Below are 18,936 nucleotides of genomic sequence, written 5' to 3' on the forward strand. Positions count from 1 at the left end.
CTCAACTCTATAGAAACAGCCTTGCGAAATAAAAAAAGCAATACTTAAACAACACATGGTCGATTTTAATGTTTCAGATAACATATTGGCCAACGGTAGAGGAAAAGGTGTGATGTAATATGCCGAGTGAAGACGGAATAATGTTGAAAACACTACACTGAGCACATCCAGTGGCAGTGATAAGCCTGTCACTTATCAGTGACAGATGATGTTGCAAATTAAGCCATCACACAACGAATTTTCCAGCAGCAGGTTCCCTCCATGAAAATAAAGGATGTCTTTCTTCCAAATAAGTGGGCAGCTGCTACGGAGGAATAACTTGCCTCCGTCTACACGGAGGATGAACCCAAAGAACCCCACACACTTGAACTTTAGTTACAAGATACTGCTGGTGGTTGTGGGTTCCGAACTCGACCAGTCTCTACCCACAGTCTGCAGATCTCCTTCATGCCTTAGAACTCTCTCAAATTCTTATTTCCCGGTTAACTGTCCGGCATCATCAAGCACTGAAACAATCCTCCACTGAGTCAGAAGCTCATCTCTCAGGGTGAAGGTACAAGTAAAAATGCTCTAAATACCATCCACCTCCCCACTGCAAACACAGTCTCCATTTCTAACAAGCTATCCAGAAGCTATATTCAAATTCTTAACGACCAGAAAATTCGTGTTAATTTTCTGAACTCGTACTAGACCCACAGTCCAGAGTAACCAAGGTGTACATGTCCAAAAATCACAAGTATTCAGTGAGTTACTTACTACTTCTTGATCTAAACGGGTGACCATCTCTTCCAGTTTCTGGTGACCTTTTTTCAGGTCTTCCTCTGTTCGTTTCAAGGCATTGAGCTCGGCCTGGGCGCGATCCATTTCCTCTTTCATTCGCCATCTCAGCTTGTCACTGACTGCTGAGATGAGAGAGGCTCGGATGGTGTCCTCACTGATGGTGCCATCCCTACTGGGACCTGCACAGGAAAAAGGCAGAAACCACTTGCTTATTTCCCAGGCACTTTCTTTTTTTTTTTTTTTTTTTTTTTTTTAAATTTTTTTTTCAACGTTTTTTATTTATTTTTGGGACAGAGAGACACAGAGGATGAATGGGGGAGGGGCAGAGAGAGAGGGAGACACAGAATCGGAAACAGGCTCCAGGCTCCGAGCTGTCAGCACAGAGCCCGACGCGGGGCTCGAACTCACAGACCGCGAGATCGTGACCTGGCTGAAGTCGGCCGCTTAACCGACTGCGCCACCCAGGCGCCCCTCCCAGGCACTTTCTACTCCTTTTGTGGGACAAAATGAGTTGACACTTTCAAAGTGGGAGGAAAGGACAAATGGGATAAATTTATGCCAAAGAAAAACACTTGATTCAGGTCAAGGGCATTCTCAGGTTTCGCTGCTAAGCTGAAGTAGAGAGGAACCCACCGTAGAGGCCAATAAGAAGACCGAGAACAGGCAGTTTCCTTGATGTAAGGGTAATAAGGCTTCCCTTCAAGACTTTTACTCCTTTACTCTTTACCGAAGGAATAGGAAAGAACAAATGAGCAAAAGAGAGTGAGGTACAGAAAATCCAACAGCTGATAAATGTCCCTTCCCATATAATGTGTCTTCTATAATTTCCTTGCATATTTCATATCAAATACACTTATCCCTCCGATACTTGCTTCAAAAGGTTCTCCCGATAACAGAAGTATGTATTTTCTTCATTACTACCAGTGTCCTTCAATTGGGGTCCTGATTCAGCAAATGTGTAAATGGTGTGGGTGGGGAATTACGTTTATCTGTCACTGCCTATAGTGAATAAAAACTGATTACAGACTAGTTTACAAAGTATCACTTCTACTTTGAGCTGAAAATTTTTGGAGACAGTTACACCCATGGGGGCAGGGGACCACCCCACCCCTTTAGTCCGTTTGCAAAATGTATCCAAACTCTTACCATTCATGTTTCCACATCATAGGCCTGTTCCTAGTACCAAAAAGGTGCACTGTTTCTAAAATGAAATTGAGCTTTCCAAATGATAGGCAGCCAGCTCCACACGGGCTCTTCGGTGTCCTGTCTGTCCACAGTTCTTGATGTTCCATAAGCTGGTCGGTCACCCTACTTTTTAATTAGTAAAGCTGTCTTCCTACAGAAGGTGGTTCATACCAGGTTACCCTGAATGTTTTTCCGGCTTTTTGCAAATAACATTGGGACATTCTCTGGTTTCATAGGTTTTGAAAGGAAGAGTCTAAGTCTAAAGTCTAAGTCTAAAAGTCTAAGTTCTACTTTTCTTTCTTTTTTTATTTCCACCACAGAAGAACTGTTTTTTCCTGACTTGGGTTTTCTTCTTGTGAGGGAAAATGAGTATAGACAGTGTCTCCATGGCCAAGTTTTCCTAGGAGTGTCCTTCATCCACTTGTCCTGAGGACACAGCTTGCACAGAGTGAGAGGGAGAGCCCAGGATCAGACCCGCAGTGTGCACTCCTTCTCACTCCAAGGACCTCCTCTCTTCCCTGCTAGAAACCTCTTGCTGAGGACAGCCCAGACGGTATCCATCTTACAGGGTTCACAGAGAGACAAGAGGCAGTTAATACTTTCTGGTTGATTATTAACATACACATCCATAAGGTATGTACTTTCCAGAATTCATTTCTCATTTTACAAGAGTATTTCAGCTTATTTTATATTTCTGAAAAGCAAAAGTGTTAACTTGGGTAACTTGTGCTTTGGAATTCAGAATGGCAAAACAAGAGGGCAACCACATTTCCCCTATGAAGACTGAGCTCTTGTTTTCCACATCCCTGGCCTCTTTTTTTTTTTTTTTTTTTTCAACTTTTTAATTTATTTTTGGGACAGAGAGAGACATAGCATGAACGGGGAAGGGTCAGAGAGAGAGGGAGACACAGAATCGGAAACGAGCTCCAGGCTCTGGGCCATCAGCCCAGCCCAGAGCCTGACGCGGGGCTCGAACTCACGGACCGCGAGATCGTGACCTGGCTGAAGTCGGACGCTTAACCGACTGCGCCACCCAGGCGCCCCATCCCTGGCCTCTTAATACCTAACTTTTCCAAAGATTCTCGTCGATTTACCAACTACTGCACCACCTCTGGGCTCATTCCCCTAATTTTTTCTTGCTGTTTTCCTGTCTGACCGCCTCTGTATTCACATCTTCCCCTACAGAGACCAGGATGACTTGAGCAACTTTCTCCCATTCACTAATTCATGTCTCCATCCATTCCTTCTTGCACCTTTGACCTCTCTTTCTACCACTCCTGCTTGCTGTGAGCAGCTCCCCTCAGCCCTGACTTCTTGCCCATCTCTCAGTCTCATGGGCAGGCTCTCTGCTGAGGCGGCCTCTCTCACATTCTGTCAGACCACCAGGCCTCCTAACTCCAAAGGCCTCACCTGCCAAGCACAACCTGATCCAAATCCTCAATCTTTCTGACTCTTAACGCTCTAGCCGCCTTTTATCATCTTGCCACAATGGCAAAAAATCCTCAGGACATCTTCAAAGGACTGAAACCATCAGATGGGAGTTCTCCACTCTTCTCCCACTCTCCTTTGAAACAAGAATCCTCACCCCTTTAACTATGGAACTATGGTTTGACTCCTCACTGTTCAGAAGCACTACCTTCCCTTTTACAGGAAGACAACTTGTGTTCCTCTAGATGTTTCCAAAAGACCACATGCTTTTATGCTTTCATCTGTTCTTCCTCCTAATCTGATTAGTCTAAGCGCAGTGACTTTTTTTTCCACTCTGCTCTTGGCTAAGGAAAGGTCTGTTTATTCACCTCTCTTCCTAGCCCAGAGCCGTGGACAATCTTTGCGATGCTATTCTCTCTAGTTCTTTCCTCTGAGTTCAAGGCCAGTCTTATCCAGCATCACTCTAATCCATACACATACTCAAGGGGAGGTGATATTATTCCTCTAAGGAGATGAAAGCTGGTTCTTAGAAAGTGAAAACCTCTTGTTCTTTTTATGTATAGAGTGGAGATATACATACAGTATGTAAACAGATATATAGTATAATATACAGCATTAACAGTTCACAGAAGGGATGATTAAGGGAAAAAATGTCTAAAAAGGCTCCCAAGGAGGATAATGAAGAAAGAAAGGTTAACACTGCTGTAATCCATCTGTGTGATTCTTGCTTTTCTACCAGATATTTTTCCGGCCTTGTCACCATGTCCCAACCTCATCCCCCAAATTATGGTCTACATTTGTTACAACACTTAAATTATACTGATCACAACCTATGAAAGGCAAACTTCCTGAAGGCCTTGTACGTGCTCTACTTACTTCCCTGCTGGATGATTCTGCTTTTTTCCATAGCCAGCCCTACCTCTTTCATTAACAAACTCTCAAGTCATTCTAACTAACAAAAACAGTTTCATGTTCTTAAATATCAGATCCCATCTTCTACCATTAAATATGGTTAAGACTAACCCCCACTAGGTGCACCTGGGTGGCTCAGTCGGTTAAGCATCCAACTTCAGCTCAGGTCATGAACTTGTGGCTCGTGGGTTTGAGCCCCGTGTTGGGCTCTGTGCTGACAGCTCAGAGACTGGATGGAGCCTGCTTCGGATTCTGTGTCTTCCTCTCTCTCTCTCTCTGTTCGTCCCCTACTTGCACTCTGTCTCTCTCGCTCTCAAAAATAAAGATTAAAAAGAAAAAAAGACTAACCTCCACTAATGATCTTCCCTCTATTCACCATAATTAATTCCCAATAATACTTCTTACTCTATTTATCAGTTTAAGAACATACTTTGAACTTTAAAAATACCCCAGAGTACAAAAAAGAGAAAGGTATATTTTAAAAACTTCCTGAAACTGGAATTTCAAGATGGGAAGGGCAGTGTAGATCTCTGGAAAAGGAGGCACGTGCTAACCTAAATCTGGGCTGGGCCACCACCCGTTACAAACCAGGAATTGGGGATTCCTATACTCTGGAGTTTCTGTTTTTGTTGCAATAGAGACTAGGTCAGAAACTCAGAGGTAGGTTGTTACAGACACATGTTTATTCCACCCTGTATTAGGTTGTTTCAATAACTTATTTTTCAGATTTAACTGCAATTCGCATTTTTTCTAACCTTTTCAATTTGTTGTGAGAAACCACCCTGGCAAAAATGGCAGATCAAGGCAAGTCAGAGAGATTGAATTCTGGCAGTATTTCCTGGTAAAAATTTGGCTGTCCCACTGGGGACAGGAACAGTATCTTGAAAGAATTTGACTGCTGAAGGGCTCAGCATTGAATTGTGGTAGCTGCTCAGACAAAATTATTTGAGTAAATGGAAGCAGTGAGTGTTAAAATGTGCAGTGTGAAATATTTTACTCTATTGTTTGCTTCTCAACACCCCTTCCAACACATGTCCCTTCAAGGCGGTAGAGCGATGTGGCCAATCATATGTAGCACTTAGTGTTCCATTCATCTATGTAGAAGTTATCTGAAGTAATAAAGGATTAAGGGTCTTATTTTGTAACTAGCCAGGGTTTTTCACACACAAACACATCAAATTTTGTTAAAATGATTACACTAAAATGGACCGACTTACACTGATGTGAAGTTTTAAAATTTCTTTTTAAAAATACACATTTAAATTCTGGAATTTATATTGTTTCTCTTATAAAATACACGAGAACAAATGTTACCATACAGCACCAAATAAGGCCATCCAAGTAAGTCTCTAGCTGAAGCCATGAGCACTCAAAATGGCAGCCAAGCTGAGGCAGCAGGTGCCTGCTTTCAATAAAGGTCATAGTTCACCCGAGGCGGGTGGAAATGCCAAGATTAGACCTCGTCCTTTCCTCTGCCACACACAGACCTTACATACAGTATATTTAAACATTTAAATCCACCTACTTTCTAAAAAGAAGAGAACTGTAATTAAGATCTGAAATATGAATGCCAAAGAAGAAAATCTATTAAAATTCAAAATTCGATGCACCTTGACACTTTAAGGGATTGTTTAAACAATTAAGAAAAGAGACTTGATGACAGATTCTCTTCTGCTTGATCACTTTTCAAACCAAAATTTTTTTCCTCAAATGTCTTAAGAGAAATTTTAATTTTCTTTGTACCTGCTCTAATAAGCCTTGGGTTAAACAGAGTTTGTGGCAAACGCCATGCATCAAGTCCCCACACAGTGACCTTTACCCATGCAGAGTCAGATTTCAGAAGTGCCCTTCTACAATTCCAGATTAGCAGCAATTGAAATGGTAACAACGATTTTGAGAAACAGCTCTAAGTAAACCTTCATTTAAATGTCAGGTAGGGTTCAATTATTGAACCTAATCCTTAGGAATTACAACATAATTTAAAAAAAATTTTTTTTTCTACTATTAGGAAACCAATATGCTACTCGATAGATCTGATAATTCAACAAATAATTTAGGCTAGTATCTTCAAAGTGCACTAGTATAGACTGCTTGATTTAAAACTATCTTTAAACACTTAATCAGTTTTATTTACCTCCTAACAGTACTTACTAAATGATCACTGTTTCCTGTCACTCAAAAAGATCATTTATATTAGAGAATCCAGGGCAATCCCAAAGTAAAGTACAAGATAACTGAACAGTAAACTTTAAACACATTCAATTTATTTAAAAACAAAAACAGTACATCCCCTTCTCTCTTTCTCCAACTGCTGCCCTCTGGCAACCACCCCTCTCCTGTTCCCTATATCTATGAGCCTGGCTGGCTTATCTATTGCTTGGCTTATTTATTTTTAAGATTTCACAAATAAGCAACATCATATAGGGGTACCTGGGTGGCTCAGTCGGTTGAGCATCCGACTTCGGCTCAGGTCATGATCTCACGGCTCGAGAGTTCCAGGCCTGCATCGGGCTCTGTGCTGACAGCTCAGAGCCTGGAACCTGCTTCAGATGCTGTGTCTCCCTCTCTCTCTCTGCCCCTCTGCCACTCACTCTCTCAAAAATAAATAAAAAACAGGGGCGCCTGGGTGGCGCAGTCGGTTAAGCGTCCGACTTCAGCCAGGTCACGATCTCACGGTCCGTGAGTTTGAGCCCCGCGTTGGGCTCTGGGCTGATGGCTCGGAGCCTGGAGCCTGTTTCCGATTCTGTGTCTCCCTCTCTCTCTGCCCCTCCCCCGTTCATGCTCTGTCTCTCTCTGTCCCAAAAAAAAAAAAAAAGAAAAAAAAAAAAAGTTGAAAAAAAAAATAAATAAAAAACATTATAAGCAACATCCTATGGTATTTGTCCTTCTCTGACTTATTTCTAACTAAACACAGTAAACTTTTCTGAACTCTAACCAGCAAAAGTGAATCACCTGCACAGCATTTTTACTTCAGGATGTTACTTAGTCCCACACAATGGTCTTTGGTTTGGCATCTGTGCTACAGATCAAACTATGGAGCCTAAGCAACCCCAAACGGTGCTTTACTATCTGCTCAGAAACCGGATCAAGCCCATTTGGATCACTCGATCAAGTCCCATTATTTCCTTTTATAACAAAAACACACAAAAATAGGTCAATCTCTGATATAGGAAGAACATTCAAATAACTATATGGATAAAGGCATTCTGATTCATGCTAGTAAGTGCATACCTGGCAAGTTCATTAAGCTGCTTACAAAGGCTTTTATTTATAGTCTTTGAATATGTAAGCTTCTAATACTACTACCAGCCTCTGTGTGGGTTATGGAACTTCTCTTCCAAAGAAATCAGGGAACCTCAATTTATCTTTTTTTAAGAAATATTTATTTTGGGAGAGAAAGAGTGTGAGCAAGCATGGGAGGGGCAGAGAGAGAGGGAGGGAGGGAGAGAGAGAGAGAGAGAGAGAGAGAGAGAGGGAAAGAGAGAGGGAAAGAGAGAGGGAGAGAGAGAGAGAGAGAATGAGAACCCCAAGCAGGCTCCGTGATGTTAGCACACAGTCTGACACGAGGAGCCATCTCACGAACCGTGAGATCATGACCTGAGCCGAAATCAGAGTCGGACGCTTAACCGACTGAACCACCCAGGTGCACCTCAGTTTATCTTTTAAACACCGTCAGAGCATTACTCTTTAAGCTCTAGAAAGTCTCTGTAACCACAGTAAGAAAAAAGTGGACTTAAGGAAAACCATCAGTTTACACTTCTCGAAAAAAACACACCGCAAAGAAAAGTTTACGTTAGTTTACAGAAAAATTCAAGTTTTCAAAAGTAGAGGTAAGTAGGTATGAACCTCATTAAAGTAGGACGCCAAAGCAGTAGCTACTACAAAGAGACACGGTGCTACCCAATCATTCGATGATCATAAAAACCGAGAGGCGTTACTAGCAGGCGTGAGCACAAAGGCCAGTTAATTTGAAGGACAGTAAAATTCCATCCTTAAAAAAGATGGGTCAGAATCAAAGTCGTTCCTTCAGATTATTTTGTGAAAGAGAACAATTTAAAAACGTACAATGTTAGAAGTATCCTATGGAAATAACCCCAGGAAGCCAAATGAATCAGCTACTCATACCCTTCATATACCAAAAAAAAAAAAAAGTTAAAATCCAGTATCAATTTAGATAAAGGCCTTTTTTTTAAAGCTTTCAAAATTTATTATTATTTTGGATTTCTGCAGCAGAAAAGGTTTTAAACATTTAGCACAGCAAGCCCCTTGGCAAGCCCTCACTGACTGCCCACAAGGGAAGAAAATGCTACTTTACCCTGAAGACAAGGCAGGTCTTCCCAAAGGCAGTCTGTGAAAGACTGTGGAGGAGAGGTGCCCAAAGCCACACACAAGCGTGAACCAGTATGCCCACATTGAGTGGGGTGCCATATTCGGGAAGGTCAATTTTTGTATGCTAAACTCATGAATCCAGGATGACGAGAGAGGGAAGACCAGTATTAGACAAGACAGTCAAGAAAACCTTGTCATGTTTACTAGTCTCAATCCTCAAAGGAATGTTACTCAATAGGAAGCTTATTTTCCTTAAGTTTTTTTTTCTCTTTATTAAATATGGACCAACAACAAATGGAAAAATGTAGAAATAATTCTGCTGCAGCATTTACACGATTTTCTGCTAACATTAAAAAATATATATAGTCTTGTTTATTTTGAGAGAGTGAGAGAGAGAGAGAGAGAGAGAGAGACAGAGAGAATGAATGAGCAGGGGAGGGGCAGAGAGAGGGAGCAAGAGAATCCCAAGCAAGCTTCGTGCTGTCAGCACAAAGCCTGATGTGGGGCTCGAATTCACCAACCATGTGAAAATGACTTAAGCTGAAACCAAGAGTAGGACGCTTAACTGAACCACCCAGGTGCCCCTCTGCTCCTAACATTTTAAAACAAGACTTAACAAACACAAAACCAGTTTCTGAAATGTCTTTTAACAGTACCCTACCAAACTAAATGTTTCTGATCCTTGTTTATGATTGAGTTTAGGAACAAAATCTTAAAAGGATATGATTAAATTCTGATGCTGAGATAATACAGCATTAAGGAAGATTTCCAAAAGAAATTCTAGAGTAGGTATTGGCTTTAACTTTAGGGGTACCATTCATAATTTTCTAGTAAAGAATGGAGGCCAGATTGCCTCCTGTTGTGTCACACATAGCATATGATAACCCAATAATTAAGGACATACTTTTAGTTATTTTAGACAAAATTACACGAATTACATAAGACTGTGTAGGTGTGCTACTTTGGACCTTGCTAACGTATAATAGTTTGTCCAAAATTATTTCACATATAAGGGTATTCATATATTAAAGGCATCAGGATGAATGTGATGAGTATCATCAATTGAATACTTAACATATTTTCCTAAGCATCTTGTTTAATAATAGCTCCAGCTATGATTTTCCCAAAAGATGACAAGAAACAAAAAATAACGGTGGAGATAAGCACTCATTCTCCAATGTTGCTATTAAACTATAATAAACTAAAAATGATACTATAGGTATGTTAAAGGGTCTAAAGTCTAGTATTCAGAATTGTAAATCAACTGTAATCATCTACATAGCCTCCTGAAATAAATCAAACTCCAAAGAGAACTTTCACACTGCTGAGACTAGGATTGAGGGAGTGCCAAACTTTTAAGCCTCCGTGCATTGGACAGGGACAGAGTGGCTGGTGGGGGGCTGGCGTGGAGTGGCGGGGGGAAGACACCACCTAATGCCTCACCTGGTGCTCCTACCCATCATTTTTTACGGATCTTGTATGGGTCATTTGTCCTATATCCCAGTTGGATATGTCCTATATACAGGATCTTGTATAATATCTATCTTATATACATGTATCTTATATCATGTATCAGTATCATGGACAGAGTCCAATCTTAATAATAATAATAAATAAAATAAAAATAAAATCTTTGTGCTAAGTATCAATACGTATTACCACTTAGATTGTTTTTATCTTTTTTGATATGTAAACAGGTTTCTTCCTTCATTACCCACTGACTACCAAAGTATGTAACAAATTCAGTGTGACGTTAAGTAACTTTTCAACAGAGTCTAGACAATGGAAAGAGTCCTCGGGAACTATGGCTTTGAGGTTTTGTGGAAATTCGTTTTGTTTTGTAAATGTAAAATCCATTATAAAAATAAAGTTTGGTTAGCATACACTGAATAGCTACGGCTAAAACTAATAACAGTATTTGCATGTTCTGCTTTAAAAATAGTCCAAAGTTGGGGCGCCTGGGTGGCGCAGTCGGTTGAGCGTCCGACTTCAGCCAGGTCACGATCTCGCGGTCCGTGAGTTCGAGCCCCGCGTCAGGCTCTGGGCTGATGGCTCGGAGCCTGGAGCCTGTTTCCGATTCTGTGTCTCCCTCTCTCTCTGCCCCTCCCCCGTTCACGCTCTGTCTCTCTCTGTCCCAAAAATAAATAAAAAACGTTGAAAAAAAAAATTAAAAAAAAAATAAAAATAAAAATAGTCCAAAGTTAAATCTGATTTGGGCCCTAACATACCCCTCTGTAAAATAGAAACTGAAGTCCTATGCCAATGTAACAATGTAAAGGAAATGCTGCGAAGTGCGACCAGTAAGTTAGGATATACCCAATGGCTTTAGGCTACTAACTGATAAGATTTTAAAGGAGAAAAACTCTAAGCTAGCCTGCTGAGGAATTTGAAACATGGCTGTGAGATCTAACACATGCAATCATATCACAGGGGAGGGGGACACTGAAGCTAACAGGGCTGGTCAGAAATCACACATAACTGACTCTCCAGCACTATGATGGCCAAAGCTTATACTGGCCATTATTACAATCAGTTAACAACTCTACCAAAACATTCTGAAACGAGCCCTTGCAAAGTAGCTTAATGTTCTGTTAGGAATAGGAGTAAAGGTATCCAAGTGGGATATAGGACAAATGACAAGATAAACTTGTCCAGTCTCAAAAAGAAACTATGGAAAACAAAGTACACCTCGTGTGTGTCAAGGGAAAAAAGTTCCTAATACTTAAGATTTATGTAGTTCTTTGTGTTGGAAATACCAAAAGGAGTTGTACATAAAGATGTGAGGCTTGTTCTTTTTGTCGGCATCTTTTAAAATAGAGACATTACGTCATATACATAACGCAAAACTTTCCATTTGGAAAGTGGACGTGGATTTCCATTTGAATACAGGAAAGGTTAACGACATACATCCTAAAGGCACATCTACCCCTTCATAGATGGATTCAAAGAACTCTTTCTCAAGGTGTGAATTATTACATGATTACTTTCAAGGATGAGAATCTTAACAACAGATCCAAAGTGTCCAAAGAACAGATTCTATTCAGGGTCAAGTCCTAGGCCAGAAGCACCTCATTTTGTTATTTTCTCTCCTCAAAGTTTCAAAACACTTAGGTAAATCAGAGTTGAGACAACTGTAACCACTCTCTGATAAAAGGACATCACTGATATGAAGTAAACCTAGAGACCCTGGCACAAAGCAAGTATGGCCGATAGTACATGCTCTGATAAACTTCATAAAGGAGCCAATTAGTCCACTGACTTTCTTCTCCAAAAGATGCTCATCTGTTTTCACATATATCCAGGCTAGGGAAATCTAAGTACCGTATCTGTTAATAGTTCAACACACACAAAGTTCATGAAAGAAAATATGTGACCCACAGCAAAGAGTGAAAAGAGTCAATCAGATTTATTTTTATGCCTGGATAGAAGGCTCATTTATATAATGATAGATCAACCACCTACTTCAAGTTCTGGATTATAGGACATTGACCATTAAGAGTTTTTCCTGCAACAAGGAAGAGTATTCTAATATTTCACATGGAAAAGTGAAACGCACTTTTCACAACAGGAGACTCTGACTTTCCTTATGGGAGAAATACAGTTTTGAAGAGTACTTACCAACAGTGGCCACTGGAGGCTGGGAAGGATACTGAGAACTCGCTGTGGCAGGATACTGACCACCAGGTGGGTAAGGACAGCCTGGGTAGCCACTAAAAAGAGAGCAAAAAACATTAAATGTTAATATGACAAAGATACTAGAGTATCTTTAAGAATCCCATTCAGGAAGTTAAGTTTGACATGTTTTATCAGTTAATGACTTTTAGAGTTACGAGTGTCTTCTCAAGCAAAGTGGTATAGAAATTCCATTAACGACACTGGATTTACTCCTAAGTAAATGGTTAAAATACTCTTGCTTAGCCTGGTTATTTGAGGGTCATCTTCACAGGAGCAGAAAGCAACTAGAGTATTTCTAAGGGCAGTTCAATGGTGTCAGAACTGGAAGCAATATATATATATATATATATATATATATGTATATATATATATACACACATATATGTATATATATACACATATATATACACGCGTATATATATACATATATATGTATATATATACGCGTGTATATATATGTGTATATATATATATATATATTTGTGGTTCATTGATAAGCTTTGTGAATATCTGATCTGAAAATTCTCTTTAAAGTTTTAAAAATTTTCTTCTCACTCTATGGATAGTTTGTGTCACTCACGTATTCGTATCAGAGAAGGAACTTTCCTCAGAAGTATTCTCCTCCAATCTTTTATCCAACACTGTTTTATAAATATCATTAACAAATGATCATCTGACAAATGGTCATACTTTTCTACTCAACACTAAATACCATTTTGATGTCACTTCCAACTAATGGCCCTAAATTTGCATTCTGGAAAACCACTTGAATAGCAGGAGACTTCCAACATTTCCCCCTCTGTCTTGTCTTCTCTTCTTTGGGTGATCTTTTAAATTCCTTCAACCATTCTTGGGGCGCCTGGGTGGCTCAGTCGGTTAAGCGGCCGACTTCGGCTCAGGTCATGATCTCGCGGTCCGTGAGTTCGAGCCCCGCGTCGGGCTCTGTGCTGACAGCCCAGAGCCTGGAGCCTGTTTCAGATTCTGTGTCTCCCTCTCTCTGACCCTCCCCCATTCATGCTCTGTCTCTCTCTGTCTCAAAAATAAAATAAATGTTAAAAAAAAAAAAATTAAAAAAAAAAAAAATAAATTCCTTCAACCATTCTTCACAGGACATGATTTTTAGGTCTAATCACTCTCCTCTGAATGTTCACTAGTTTGCTAGTGTTTCACTTACGATGGAGAAGAAAAGTAAAACAAGATGACTACTAGCTACCTGTTAGATAACGAATTGTGATTAGTCACCAGATCTATGACATTTGCAATTCTGATCAATATGCCTTTTACAAGTCCATTAAAATTACTGATTAAAAACAGCCAGTTCAGGAGCAAGAGCTCTGAGTTTGGAGTCAGTAATCCCCTTGCAGTGTAGTGGCTCAAAGATTCTACCAGCTCACACTTTGTAACTTGTCCCCAAGAAAAACATTTTGTACAGTGTGTTCAAGATTCAGTGTAATCACAATACCATCTATCAGTATAAAAAACAAAATCAAAGAAGAAAAAAATGAAGCATTTATGTTCTTAGCAGATACATGCCAAAGGCTACTGAATGGTACTTTTATTTCTAGTCTTTAGTAGCCCTGCTACCATGGTGCAAGGAAATGGTGCCAATCTTACATTTCTTAATCTACAGTTTTGAAAACTGGGATAGCAGTGCCTGAGTGGGTGGCTCAGTCAGTTAAGTGACTCTTGATTTCAGCTCGGGTCGTGATCTCGTTTGTGAGGTGGAGCCTGGCATCGGGCTCCGTGCTGACAGCATGGAGCCTGCTTGGGATTCATTCTTTCTCTTTCTCTCTTTCTCTCTTTCTCTCTTTCTCTCTCTCTCTCTCTCTCTCTCTCCCCCTCCCTCCCTCCCCTCCCCACCTCCCTGCTCACATGCATGGGTGCTGTCTCTTTCTTAAATAAATGAATAAACATTAAAAAAAAAAACTGGGATAAATAGGTTTTCTTCCGGGGTTACTCCCATTTTGCACCTTTTTAAAGACAATCTGTGATTACTGCTGAATTTTTCAGTAACTTGGTATAAAACTTTTCTAGGTCTACAGGTATTAGCTTCCAAAAATTCCTTTGTCCCTTAGTTTGTTCCATTTTTTTTCTTCGTGGTTATTCTCTATGTTCAGGGTTAATAATTTTTCTTGAGTAAAGAATTAGTTGAATAGTACTATTTTCTATCTTTGTGCATTATTAAACTAGTTGCCTTAGGCAGCAAATCTTTTCCAAACTTTTAAAGAGCCTTTTTTAAACTAAGTATTTAAAAAGAATTTTCCAACACTCTAATGTTCCTTTTTCTTGACATACTCCTTCAAATTTTACTTTTTATTATATTTAAGGCACTGTTTCTAAGTGCTTGTGTAGGTGCTAAGATATGAATCCATTTCTTCCTCAGTCCTGATTGGATCAAGGAAACAACAAATGCTAAGTAAAAATTCAAGAGATGTAGAATGGAAAATCACTATCAGAGATCAGGGAAGGTTTTGGGAGATCTGTAACATCTATGAAGGTTGTACCTTTATTCTCTTTAATTCCTTTACTCATAACCCTATATTCTCCAGCCACACTACACACAGTGTTTCCCTATTCTTTCCTGGGATTTGGGGGAGCTATCACACTTTTGCTTACATAAAATGAGTGGGTTGGACTTAAGAATTGGTAAGTATCCCCTAAGTTGTAAAATGTTGTAACTTTTTGCTGCTCTTTGCTTTGGTATTCGGAAATACCAAATTTCTTTCTTTTTTTTTTTTTTTTTTTTAATGTTTATTTATTTTGAGAGCAGGCAGAGGGCAGAGAAAGAGAATCCCAAGCAGGCTCTGTGCTGTCTGTGCAAAGCCTGACGTGCGGCTTGATCTCATGAACTATGAGATCGTGACCTGAGATGAAAACAAGAGTTGGATATGTAACCAACTGAGCCACCCAGGCGCCCCTGAATCTCCTGTAAGGTCATCCTCATGAATCAGTTCTTTCATTTATGAAGCTATTGCTGAGCTCCCACTTCTGAAGCAGATGTGAAGTTCTATTTATCGCAGCACTTACCATTTTCTGTCTTTTCTGATACCAGGAACTGGTTCCTAATATCTTATTACATGCTTGCTAGTACACATACCCAAACTGGAACAACTATTCTTGACATACCTTTTAGGTGCCTTGTATACATGCTGCAGGTGCTAAATTAAACTTTCAAAGGATCTTAAGATTTGGAAGAGAACTTAGAGATCATCTAGTCCAACTTTCTATAGCAAGAATAAAGACTCATATTCACTGTTTTAAGATAAAGATTCTTCTTGAGTCACTGATTTATTAATTCTCCTTTAGGACAAAGGGAGAAGAGAAAGAGGTTCTGAAGTTCTTCGGCCAAAACCTTTTACATACAGAAAGAAACAGATGGCAATCTGAATATAGTTACCCTTAATGACTCATTAGCATGTTATTTATATTTTGAGATTAAAAGTTACATTTCAAAGGAAAAAACCCATCAAATTTCTGAAAAATAGCTGTCTCAAAAAGGAACTTCTTGGGTGTCTGGGTGGCACAGTTGGTTAAGATTCAGCTTTTGATGTCAGCTCAGGTCATGATCTCACAGTTGCTGACCTAGAGCCCTGCATTGGGCTCTGTGCTGGGGCAGCACAGAGCCTGCTTGAGATTCTCTCTTCCTCTCTCAAAAATAAACAAACATTAAAAAAAAAAAACCAAAAAACAAAAAAAAAACCTTAAAAAAGGACTTGTTACAAACAACCTCACAAAAGACACTTTTATAGTTACCTGAGTAAGATTTACAGTTTTGTAATATTTTCCACCTTCATTTTTTATCTATGAGTTTCTTTGAAATGGCTTTATTGTTCAGAAGCCCACTTTCTTACTATACTTCCAACAACCAAATCCTCAGGTCCAAAGTTCTTTCTTATTAGCAACTATTAATTGTAAAGCCTTGTAATTTCAAGGCTTCAGACAAGAAGATCCAATTTCTAGAAGTAAATCGGAAAATTAAAGGCCTCAAGAAATCTAAAACTTACAGCCTGTTTATATATTACAATCATAGGAATCGTTATTGCCCCTGACAGATGTTCATCTAGTCTCTGTTTACATCTCTAATGTAACAGAATGCTTACTATCTTATAAAGCAAGTCTCTGAAATTAAGAAAGACCCAGAAATAAATGAGACTGCTAAATTTCACTTATAAAATCCTGTATATTTTATATGTACATACATCATATATATGTAGCCAGGAAAGCTCGCTACATTTATCTGTGAGGGTTATATGAAGCTAAAGAGTTAAGCAGGGTTAAAAATTTCTTGTTAATAAAGTGGCTAGAAATCTCATCTGGGCACCAGTATATGCCAGTCTTGCATTTTAAGTCAGCCCAAAGACCACCTTTGGAATGTATTCCTAGATTACCACTGAAACAAGTACACATGTGAACCATGGGTTAATAATTATTTCTCAGTGATTTTCTAGTGTGTCTTACTCATAAGACTGATGTATTAATTTAACTTACCTGAGTTATGTTATCATCAAATGGAAAATAAAGGTTGGTAGTACATGTAGTCTATGAATTAAATAAATAAATGCCTGGGGACAAGACTGACCCCATCATGTAAACCATTAATTCATTCCCTGTAATTTACAAAAAAGGGAAGGTTTTTTGTTTTTTTTTTTTTTTAATAGGGTATTAAAGTATTTTTCTCCTTGGTTGAATTCATTAGATTTAGTATTCCATTAACCTTTCAGCTATCTACACTAAATATATAAAGTTCTTAAAAGGGAAGTAGCAAGCAAGGATTTCAAGGTCCAAAGCCAATCGAGAGCATTATCATTATCCCATGCCTTCCTTCTATGTAAACATATTGGAGCTGCACTTATCTAGAATTGAAAAAAAAAATCCTGACCTATATATATACCATAACATTTCACCAATAAACCATTTTACCTTCCATTAAACTGAAACTAAGTTTACTTTGATGCCCTATGCTAGCACCCATTATTTTGATTCTAGAACTAACAGAATTTCTAATATAATTATTCAAAAGATTAATTTTTCATTACCTGGGGTTGGGAGGATATCCAGATGGATATGCAGAGATTCCACTTGGCATGCCTGGTATATAGGAAGCTAAAAATAATTTTTGACATTTTAAAATAATTTGCATAGTCCTGGATACATAGGCTATCAAATAAGACATACATCACTGTCAAACCACTGCAAAATTTCACACAGGTAAAGAATCCAAATCTCAGCACCAAAACAAAACAAACACTCCATCCATATTAGTTCCTTACTGCAAGCAGTAAGTATCTTCAAACCACATAATTCTCAAAGCATTAAATATGAGTTATGACCTTACACATGACAATCCCAACAAGGAATAACTGACAAACAGGTCAACCTGCTCAGCTCTCGACACTCTCCTGAGACAGTAGCTGCTTCAACTGGAATTTAGAGGAAGGTAATTCTGCCCTCATCTGGTCCAAGGTCAGCTTCTTATAAAGTGACCTTTTTATTATATCTAAGAAATATTTTCATATTTCTTGTAAGACTATGTTGACCAATTTGCACAGCTGGTTTTGTTGGTTTGATTGAGAACTCTCAAACAGTTCAAATTAACTACAAGAAGTCCTTTATGAAACTTAAAAACTTATATTCAGCTACACTGGTTAAAAACAAAACAAAAGCTTGGAAATACTAGGGGAAAGTTCAAATCTAGCAAGTTTAAGGAATGGTGTATATATATAAAGTTTACTTATTCATTTTTGACAGAGAACATGAACGAGAGCGAGCACACGAGCAGGGGAAGGGCAGAGAGAGAGAGAGAGAGAGAGAGAGAGAGAGAGAGAGAGAGAGAATGAATGAATCCCAAGCTCTGTGCTGTCAGTGCAAAGCCAGACTTGGCGCTCAACCAGGAACTGTGAGATCATGACCTGAGCCAAAACCAAGAGTTGGATGCTCAACCGACTGAGCCACCCAGGTGCCCTGATTTATATATTTTTTAATGTTTTTTTTTTTTTAATTTATTTTTGAGACACAGAGAGATATAGAGCGCGAGTGGGGAAGGGGCAGAGAGAGAGGGAGACAACAAAATCGGAAGCAGGCTCCAGGCTCTGAACTGTCGGCACAGAGCCCAATGCAGGGCTTGAACTCACGAACTGTGAGATCATGACCTGAGCTGAAGCTGGATGCTCAACCAACTGAGCCACCCAGGCGCCCCTGATTTACATGTTTTTTAAAGAGAACACTAAAGACCTAGAACTAGTTAGTGGTGCCAGGAGACTAATCAACATAGATGAAGAAAAAATTAGTTTCGGCCTTAATTGGAAATGACTTGTCTGAGAATCAATTTATCCTCAGTGAAATTTTTCACACTGAATACAATGGTGAATTAGCTCTTAATCCAATCATAAATATTCTAGTGCCCTCTATGTGACCGGCACCAGGAATTTGATGAAAAACAAAGAATTCCTGGCTTCAAGTTGCTTATGGTCTAGTGGGAGAGAAAAGCCAGAATAATAGAGTGATAAGTACTATGACAGGAGAAGTACAGAGCGCCATATACGTGTATGTGTGTGTGTCCAACTGAACCACCCAGGTGCCACAAGAAATGAACTTTTTAAGCACAGAATGTTAAGTGGCTGGGAGAAG

At 39.3% G+C, this 18,936-nt stretch overlaps 1 protein-coding gene across 1 annotated transcript in view; it reads right to left on the bottom strand.

Annotated features, from left to right (window-relative positions):
- The window catches only part of TSG101 (tumor susceptibility 101), a 39,525-nt gene that overhangs the window by 1,918 nt on the left and 18,671 nt on the right, over window positions 1-18,936 (bottom strand). Inside the window, exons 6-8 of the mRNA XM_058688417.1 lie at window positions 17,346-17,412; window positions 12,253-12,344; window positions 757-959 (exon numbers count right to left, since the gene is read on the bottom strand). Of these exons, the coding sequence (XP_058544400.1) occupies window positions 757-959; window positions 12,253-12,344; window positions 17,346-17,412 (362 nt within the window). The remainder of the gene's footprint in view (window positions 1-756; window positions 960-12,252; window positions 12,345-17,345; window positions 17,413-18,936) is intronic.

This window comes from Neofelis nebulosa, chromosome 10 (genome assembly GCF_028018385.1).
Source record: "Neofelis nebulosa isolate mNeoNeb1 chromosome 10, mNeoNeb1.pri, whole genome shotgun sequence".
NCBI classification, from domain to species: Eukaryota; Metazoa; Chordata; class Mammalia; order Carnivora; family Felidae; genus Neofelis; species Neofelis nebulosa.